We start from the raw sequence: 9,914 nt of genomic DNA, 5'->3' as shown, positions 1-9,914 counted from the left end.
AGCAGAAACCTTATGACTATGCACTACGCCAGAGTCTCAGCTCAAGCTGCTGTAACAAAATCCTTGGAACAACCAGGATCGGGGTGCCAGCACTGTGGGGGTCTGGTGAGGATGGGAACTCTGTTCCTGTTTATGGACCACTGTCTTTTTTTACACAGCAGAAATGGAGCTCCCTCTGTCTCTCCCTCTGTATCAGTCCACAATCCCAGTCTGCCTGGATCAGGTTTAGTTTCCAATTGATCTTACTAAGAGGGCAGAACCAGGAAGTGCCCTAAGGAGTCTCCTGCCCCCAATACAGTATATTCTACCTTTCCTCCACTATGGGGTAGTAGTCCAAATTTCCCTTGATCATCTGGGTCAGTCACCCCTGCCAACACTGTCACTCCCTCGTAGCCGGCTTACTCAGAAGGAAGAGCAAAATGACCAGGGGAAGCGTTAGCCCCCAGTTCAATACCTCCGGGTACAACCCTTCCCCTCTTTGGAACCAAGACTTCTAAATCAGCAGAGCATACGGCCGTGAACACAGGAAGCAAATATTTTGCTAGTGGGTGATGTGAGTGGTGCCATTCCCACTTCCAACCCTTGATTCCTGGACCTGTGGATCCTGGCTATGGGAGACTTGGTACCATAGAGTGGACACTGATGCAAAGTACACACAGCCTTTTGAAGAAATTTGCCCTACAAGATACTGCCCCCCTAGCGGGTGCTCAGCTGTGTCTTCGAAAGACGGGTCCACCTGTCAATCCAGACACTTCCGGATGGTGAGGAACATGGTAAGAGCAGTGAATTCCAGAATCACAAGCCTATTGCTTTAGTTCTCTGGCTGTAAAATGTGTTATTTGGTCTGTCACTGAACTGTGCCCCACCTCTTTTCTTTTTGAGACAGGGTCTCGCTAAATTACCCAGGCAAGACTTAAATTTATGACCCTCCTTCCTCAGCCTTCTAAAGTGCTGCAATTCCAGGAAATTACCACCACTCCCAGTTTCTTTGCACAACACCCAGCTTGGCACATGTTTAATGATTTAGAGAAAGAATAGACCACCCATCCCATCCTTCCTACAATTCCCCAACATCTAGTTATATAAGAAAGCCTTGCTTTCCTGTGCAGCTTTGATTAATACTTTAAGTAAGAATATTAATTGTACAAAATTTTTAGATTAAAAAAACTATTAGCAAGGCATAGTTCTCTGTACACCTACAATCCAAGCCCTCTTGGGAGGCTGAGGCAGGAGGACCACAAGTTAAATCCCAACCTTGGCAACTTAGCAATTAAGGGAGACCCTGTCTCAAAACAAAAAATAAAAGGACTAGGGGCATAGCTCAATGCAAAGACTCTGGGTTGACTCGCCAGCGCCACAGAAAAAAAGTCATTTCATACAAGACGTAGAAACATCATTCAGGTCATGGCGCCTTTTCTTGAAATCACAGGCTGAGTGAAAACTCTTCCAACAGAATTTCACAGCAGCTACGGGGTGGCAAGTCACAAAGAGGTGGCGAGCGAGCTCAGAGTGGACACTGTTAGAGATCTGCAAGGAGGCTGCTGATCTTGCTGACCATTTGGCACAGATATGGCCTTATCCCGGGAGAAAGTGGATGAAGACACTATGCTGGGCAGTCAGAGTCTCCCCACCCCACCCACGCCAGCGACCCTGGGCCCCTCTGTCCCTCACGGAGCAGCCACATCCCAGGCCTGAGCTCTGAGCGGCTCTCCCCAGTGCCTCACATCTGCTGAGTGCCCCGCCCTAGAGCCCTTGTCCAGTCCCTTGTTCCTAATTCTTTAAAAAATATCCAGAGCAGGGCGGAGGGAGCCGTGGTTAGCGTGGGCAGCTTGGTCCCCGGGCGGGTCCCAGAGGCATTTTTGGGGGAGACCACTGGGTGGGCTGGTTCCCATGAGAATGGCCCCCACACAGGTTCACATCCCGTCCTGGACCTCTGGAGAGCTCAGCCCAGCCAGCACCATGCCCTTGGGCCTCCTGAACCTGAGCCCAACAAGCTTTTTGTTTAATACGAAGTATCCAGCCCCAGTTCCTCATAGCAACAGAAAAGAGACCCAGGATGAGGGGCACTACCAGCAAGCCCTTGTCCCCGTCCTTTCCTCATCTTATCCCTACTTGCCATTTTCCCCATGCTCCCTGGCTGCATCCGTCACCTCCACCTGGGGTGAGAGGCCCAGCTGCGGCAGGAACTTGTGAGCTGCCTCGGTGAGGTCGGAAGGCCTGGGCTTGTGCTGATGTGACTGACAGGCAGAGAGGTCTTTCCCCGGGCTCCACAAGGCCCACAAATCAGCCCATCTGTCCATCCCCACATTGCTGGATGCTGCAGTTGCTTTCCCAGCAAGGGCCTCAAGTGGCTGCAGAAACTGCACCCCCACCTTCAGTATGTAACATTTACCATGAAACAGAAAGTCACCAGGGTCTAATGTGGTTGCCATAGCCACCCTTCCTATGGATGCTGGGCCCCTGGGTCTCTGAGCCCCATGACTAGGTGACATTTGCAGAGCGAAAGGGCTATGTGTTCTTGACCAGACCTATGATCCACACACCCCTCAGAGAGAAGAGATGCAGTTTCGAAGGGGCCTGGTGGCCAAGGATAGAAGCTTCTGACCACCCTGCCCCTCCATGGCCTTCAGATGGTGCTCAGTGCTGGGCCCAAACTCCCACCCGGGTTCCTGAGGTCTGTCCCTGCCTGTAGGGGTGAGCCCAGTAGCCAAGGCAACCAGAGCGTAAGAACACATGTGACAAAAACACACGAGCATACAGGGTTGGGATGTGGGTCCCAGACGGGCCTTTTATTTCTGGGCTGTCGCGCCACATGGATAAGGTCCCTGGGGTCACAGGCATGCGGTGCAGAGAGGGACAGCATGTAGGGGCAGGGGGAGGAGGGCTGCTCCGGCCTGGCCACCTCACGGAGAAGAAACCCGGCCGCAGAACAGGACCGCACCGGTCTTGCAGTGCTGGATGAAGAAGAGGAAGGGGTGGTCGGCGCAGAAGGAGGGTGTGAAGCGCAGGCACCGCATCATCATGACGGCCGCGGTGGCTGCCGCCGCCTCCGTGCCCTCCTCGTTGACCTCCACAAAGGACTTGTGCACAACTTTGGACAGAAACAGGTCTCTCTTGGAGGACATTCCAGAGAAGTCTGCCCTGGCCCCCTCGAAGGCATCAGTCACACCCAGGCGGCGAAGGACATTCTCCAAATCATAATTTTCCTCCAGCTTAAATCTAGGGAGGAAAACCTCCACCTCTTCTTGGTCCATCTTGTCCGGCACTGTCCAATCTACGAATTTCTCATAAGTAATTTCTTTTTCCACCTAGGAGAGGAGAGGCAAAGGTCTGAGATCAGGATACAGGTATCGCCTGAGGCCCTGTGGATGACAGGGTTCCCCATGTCATCTAGGGGGGCCTGGCTGTGGTTGGAGGTGGTGCTAAATAAGGCAACTTGGGCAGGGCCAGGTGAGCAGCTCAGGGTCCAGCACCTGCCCTGTATGCACGAGGCCCTGGGCTCCACCCGCAGCACCACTGAAATATTTTTTAAAAGCCATCTGGGAGCTGGGAAGGACTCTACAGCAGAAACCAGATGCCAGGACACTGCTGTGGCCGAGCATCTGTTACCGTTTTCAAGTCGATGTGTTCATCCGGAAGCATGATGATCATATTGAGCTCCTTGTTGACATAGGGAAGCACCAGAATCTTGGTGAATATTTCTCCTATATAGGTCATTTTAAAAGTAGACTTCTTATACATCATTTGCACAGGTTTCTCCTCATCCTGCAGAGGAAATGGATAAACTCTTAAGCTCAAAGCAGACCCACTGGACAAAATCAACAAAGGAAGGCACTCTAGGAACACTTTGTCTCTAGGAACAGTTTCTTCACAGGTTTTCAGAACCCCACGTGGTCCCTCCTCAACCTCAGCCATGGTGTCAACCTTGGCCATGGTGTCAACCTTAAATGTGCCCTAAAGACCTGGACCACAGGGTGGCGCTATTGGGAGGTGGAGGAGTGGAAGTCTTCAGGGCACTGGGGGCGTGTCCTCAAAGGGGACGCTGGCCTCCTCCTCTTCCTTTCTCCTCCCTGCCCGGAGTAGAGCACTTCTGCTCTACCACACGGGTTCACCCTTGTCGTGCAGCAACCCACCAGAGGCTAAAAGCATCAGGCCTGCCCGATGGTGGAACTTCAGAAACTGTGACCAAAATACCTTTTCTCTTTATAAATTGACTTTCTGTATTTGTTCTGCAACTCCTCTCCTCTTGGTGATCTCTAGCCTAGTGACTGACTGAACACAATTCCCAAAGTTATATTTCTAGCATGGACCTCTTCCTGCACTCCCAACTCAGGTGTTTTACTGCCTACCGGAATCCTGCACTCAGACAGAAAAGTCACGATGCCACACAAAACAGACTCCTCTCCCACCTTTCCAGCTCTGCTCCACCTACGCTTCTGTCCATCAGTTAATGGTGACATCACCCATCCAGTCGCCAAAACCCATGGAATGCCAACTTGTCCTCTTTCTCTCAGGCCCCCAGTCAGACTCAGGAGCCAGTCACATTGGCTCTGCCTATGAAACGTAACCATGCCTGCCATCAGCTTCTCCCAGGAACAGTGAAATGAAGTCCTTGTGACTTCTCGGCTAGAGAAGTCCAGGTGAAATGTCAGAACACATCGCTCTGACCAGACACTCTGCCATGCTGGGCCAGGAACAAAAGTTGAAGTTCCTTTAAAAACCTACAAGCACCATGAGGAGCAAGTCCCATCCCCTCTCCAACCTCAGGACCTCCCGCCATCCCTTCGCTAGTCTGCTCCTCACAGGACCCCTTCATGGTTTCCACATCTGCCCCAAAGGCTCATGTCAGAGACTGCACAGCGCACCCTGTGTGTCATTCTGTCTTTGCCCAGATATTACCTTAGCGACAAAGGGGTCCTTGCTAACTCTCACCTGCGATTGCGTCCTACCTGACCCTGTGTGTGTCTCTGTACTCTCGCCACCCACTAGTAACTCCTATTTTCTTGTTTATGCTTAGTCTACCCCCAGGAAAACGTAAGCACCATGAGGGCAGGCATGATTAGATCAGTGCTTGGCCGCAAGCACAAACTCCATCAGCCTCTGCTCAATTAATGAATACAAATACTCCTTGTTTAATGACCTACCTGTTTAACAGATGTGCAGACTGAAGGTCAAAGTGTGCTGTTTGGACTTACAACCTGGCTTTTATTTGTACAGTTCTGTATGTCTTGTTTATAAAGCCTCTGTGTCTTTTTTGGGGTACGGAACCCCTATTTATTCAGTAGTTTTTGCTGGTTGTACAGTACACCACTGTAGTTTGATTCTGTTATACATTGCAGCACTGCATTACGTCACCAAGTTGGCGTTTCCTTTGACCACTTCTCTCTTCTGAATACCATACTGTACATACCATACACAATTACTCATAATTCCTCATTTAGGGACCGATTCATTGAATGACCTAGTTTCAGGAACTTAACTCAGTCACTGAGGATGAATAATGTCTGTGCACAAACTAGTGAACAGCAGTAACGGAAGGACCAGGCAAAACCAACACATATTAGATCAAACTGCGTGTGGCCAGCGCATTCCCGGCCAGGCAGTGAGAAAAACCAGAGGATGGTGACCACGTCCTGTCCAACAGTCCTCCTCAGTTCCTGGCCACTTTAGTTCCTGTGAAGCTCCCGCCCACCATGGGACAGACACAGCCCAAGGCACTCTGTAACCCCATCCATTAGCAAGCGGAAACAAACAAGCGGAGAGACTTCCAACAAAGCTTCATCAGAACAACAGCCCGGGCTGGGAATGCCCCACTTACCACAGGGGGCTGACCCCGCCTTGGGCAATGTCTCCCCACACTCCTCAGTCCCACCCACACTGTCTCTGCTGCAGAGACAGGAAAGCAGGACCCAACTCCCCACTAGCTGTGCCCAGCAGGGAACATGCGAACTAGCTCCGGCATGGAGCACACGAACTAGCTCCAGCATGCAGCACCCACAGAGGTCCCCGAATGCAACAGCAGACCCTCCACCAGAAGGTATCCCTGTCCATCCTTCCCTCCTGCCTGAGTGCAGAGGCGGCATCTGAGCCACCGTGCGGGCATTGGGAAGGCTGCTGCTGGGGATGGCAAAGCAGGAGGGGCCCTGGGCTCTGCTCACCCCAGGCCCACAGGCGTGAGCACTGAGCACTTCAGTTCAACTACACCAAGCCTTCCAATGCCGCAGCTGAGGGCTTCCAAGTCCTAACACATGTCTCGGCTAAAGTTACTTTCCAGGAACGGAGCCTCTTAAAGGGCAAAATACAACATATCATTTCAGAATAGATCTTAAAACAAAATGCATTTCCTGAGAAAGAGAAGGTTCAGATTCAAAGGCCTGGGAGATCTAAGCTGCGATCAGTACTCTCAGGATTACACTGCGAAGAGGAGTCCATTCTGTCTGGTGCAAAATACTCTGAGGTGAGATTTCTTTTGTCAAAACCAGAAGAATAAACTGGATCCAGTGAGAGAAAGTACAGAACTATTAGCAAATAGTATACTACAAGCCAGAGGTGTCGAAACTCGGAGCCTGTCTTGTTTTTTTTTTTTCAAACTGCATTTGTATTATTTCTACTATCAAAGTAAGAGTGAAGATCCTCAGTTCAGTATTTGCTAAACTGTATGCTGAGCCTTGGAAGACAGCCGCATGCCCTTTGCATGGCTTCTCAAGAGGGTGAGAAAAGTCAGGTGACTGCTATAATATCACAAGACACCAGGGACAAGGTAGCTACTTGGAAGAGGGGGTTGAAACCCCACGGGGCTCCCAAAGGTGTGTGACTTGAAAGAGATGGAAAAAATTGGGTAGGAGCCAGGTCCACAAAATCCTCACACACCACGTCAGAGTCTGGACTTTTTCTCCAATGTTCTGAGGAGCCAAGGAAACACCTCATGTGAGCCTGAGACCCACACCATCAGATCTGCCCTTCAGGCACACCTGCTACTAACAGCAGGGCAAGACAGTGGGGGGACCCTGAGGTTGGAGGGGGTCCCCTCTGCCAGGCTGCCCGGGGAGCACAGCTGCACAAGGTGGCCACCCCCGTGTTTCGGAACACTGGATGCATCCGGGACTCTCCCTGGTTACCACACTGTTACCTTGCTGACTTTGAATGGCTTCTCATGGGTTCTAGCTTTGTCAAACTGTTTGTCCCAGTTTCCTTTGAAGTAGATGGCATTCACAAGAACCAGACTAGTGGTGGAATTCACTGTGCCTGAAGACAGAACCTCTGTAATTTTATCTGAAAGGGAGAGTTAGCCAGTTAGTCAAGGCTGATGCACACAGAAGGGCTGTCAGAGAGAGAGGGGACCCCTGGAATGGCCAAGCACATGGGTCAAGGATTTCACTGACTACCCAAAATGTAAAGGGTGTTTGTCTAGAAAACAAAGAATCATCCCCAGCACCACAAGAACAAAATGAATTTTTTAAAAGTTTAAAAGCTCTGGTGAGAAAAATACCACTGAATACAACACATAAAAATGAATGAGATGTTCAAATATACAGCATAAATTCATATCAGAAGAGACAGAAAGTAATGATCAATGCTCATGGCTTAAAGAAAAGCACTTAGAAGACTTAAAAAAAGCACTCTGGGAAGCTGAGGCAGGAGGACTGCAAGATCGAGTTCAGCCTGGGCAACTTAGCAATTTAGCAAGACCTTGTCTCAAAATTTAAAAATTGAAAATATGGCTGGGGATGAAGCTCAGGACAAAGGCCCTGGGTTAAATTCCCAGTACCACAAAAGAAAGAGTGGTTGTGAATATAAGTTTAAAAAAGAGTTTGAGCAGACAGATACGTTTAGCTGGATTTGAGCATTCATTACACCGTATTACACATATATGGAAGCATCATGTGGTGTACCCTCCATATGCACAGTTTCCATGCTTCTGTGCTTTAGTTTAAAAACAGCCAAGCACAGTGGTACACACCTGTAACCCACCACGGTGGAAGGCTGAGGCAGGAAGATTGCAAGTTTGAAAGCCTGGGCAACTCAGAAAGGATTCTGTCTCGGAAAAAGTAAAAAGGGGTTGGGGGGGTGGGTTTAGAGTGAACACCCTGGGTAAAACCTGCAGTACTGAAAAAATAATTAAATTTTAAAAAATTTAATGACTGGTTATAAAATGCTCTTTGCACGTGTAAAGCACAGACTCACACGGAAAGGAAGACATGGCCCATCAACCTGCAACAGGACATGAAAACCGAAAAGTGTGAGCTACTGCTGGAGCCGGAGGCACCTCGGATCTGTAATGTGACATTTCCTTACACTGTTTGTGAAAAGAAAGTGTTAACAAGAAGAAAATCAAAGCATGGATTGTTCTGGAAGAGATGTACCAAATATTTAGGAGATTCCACAGATGCGCTGAGCAGAGAAAAGCTAGAGATGTCAAATCGCGACAATATTTCAGAAGAGGCTCTTTCAAGTTTGCCATTATTTAACAAATTTGAAAATGTCATTCTTGTTTACATTGGATGCTCCCATGAAGGCACTGACAAGAAGCCTGATTAAAATACTACTAAAAATAAACAACAGAGCCAGGCGTGTGGATCCGTGGCAGAGCCCGGCTCAGCATGCCCAAGGCCCTGGGTTCTATCCTCAGCCTCGAAAACAAAAAGCAAACAGAATAACTACAGTTTCACCTTCTGTTTTCTGGGCCACCCAGGAGTTGATGTGTTTCCTGGACTCCTCGGTAGCGTGGATAAAGTCGAGCTCTTCCATCTCTGCTCCGTAGAACTTACAGCAGGAATCTTTAAAAGACTAGAAGAAGAGCTACGTCATTGCACACACGGTGAACATCAACAGCTTCCTTCTTTTCTGCACCAAAGCTAAAAATTGAAAGGCTTATGATTTACATGTGTTACTTATGCATAATTACGAGGCCTGAACCTGAATCCAGCCCCGGAGTTTCCAGGCATATTTCATCTTAGCCTAGAAATGAAGTTGGGTTTGAAGAGCAGGCGAACTTACAAACTGCTGTGTCTCTCAGGGGAACAGTGAGGTGGAGAGGGAACTGAGGTGTGGGTACAGTGGATGTGTCCCTCACAGCCTCCCGCACGACAAGCCCACAGGGGCCAGGCTGGCAACAGCTTCCCTCGCCGCAGGAAACTGACAGCAATGTGGCAGGCCGGACGTGGCAGACGGGCCTCTGCACCAGCCCTGACACCGTGGCTTCCTGCGACAGCAACGTGATAAACCAACACCGTTCACAGTGGTGTCACATGTGGCCACGGAACACCTGAACTACGCCCAGTGCGGATGGAGAACTGAAGTCTTCCTTTTATTTCACTGGAACTGAAATAGCTACATGTGTCTCATGATTACCAATGCTGCGTGGCTGTTTTGAGTGGTAAGCAGCTTTTAAAATGAGTTAAGGGCTTGGGCTGCAGCCCAGCCGGGGCGCTTGCCTAGCATGCAGGAGGCCCTGGGTTCTGTCCCCGACACCGCAAATAACCCAAAACGATCTTGATGACTTATTCTCTGGAATGATAATGATACTGATGGACACCTATATTCTAGCACATTGAAGTAGAAAATCTGAGCTGAAATCATGAGCTTTAGTTTCAGTAGTCCCCGCTTATGAAGACAGAAACTTAAATCATGATGAGTACAGTGCACTACGAATCCGAATGGCTTATGGCCAAATATTTAATTCCCCCTTTTGAGATGCTACGTTCCTAGTACTGGGGCTCACACTGCTCCTTCAGCAGAGGCTGACAGCAAAGATGCAGTGTGGCACTTATGACTCAGCGGTGGCTTTGTGTCTACCCCACCACTGTCAGGGGCTGCACCTGCGCAGGTTACCCTGTGGTCCAGGTTAATTATTTGCATCACTACTGCTTTATAGAGTGGTACTGAGTAACAGAACCCTGCAGGCACAACCAAAA

At 49.5% G+C, this 9,914-nt stretch overlaps 1 protein-coding gene across 3 annotated transcripts in view; it reads right to left on the bottom strand.

Moving 5' to 3' along the window:
• Positions 1-2,755: 2,755 nt before the first annotated feature.
• The window catches only part of LOC104861360 (serpin B6), a 23,003-nt gene continuing 15,844 nt past the window's right edge, over positions 2,756-9,914 (bottom strand). For all 3 annotated transcript variants that reach the window (XM_010622750.3, XM_010622748.3, XM_033761942.1), the window contains exons 4-7: positions 8,670-8,787; positions 7,130-7,272; positions 3,610-3,765; positions 2,756-3,308 (exon numbers count right to left, since the gene is read on the bottom strand). In XM_010622750.3, coding sequence (XP_010621052.1) covers positions 2,904-3,308; positions 3,610-3,765; positions 7,130-7,272; positions 8,670-8,787 — 822 coding nt within the window. In that variant the 3' untranslated portion in view covers positions 2,756-2,903. The remainder of the gene's footprint in view (positions 3,309-3,609; positions 3,766-7,129; positions 7,273-8,669; positions 8,788-9,914) is intronic.

The sequence above is a fragment of the Fukomys damarensis genome, unplaced genomic scaffold, assembly GCF_012274545.1.
Source record: "Fukomys damarensis isolate Sample0158 unplaced genomic scaffold, DMR_v1.0_HiC HiC_scaffold_10, whole genome shotgun sequence".
NCBI lineage: Eukaryota > Metazoa > Chordata > Mammalia > Rodentia > Bathyergidae > Fukomys > Fukomys damarensis.
This window is presented reverse-complemented; position numbering and strand designations above follow the sequence as displayed.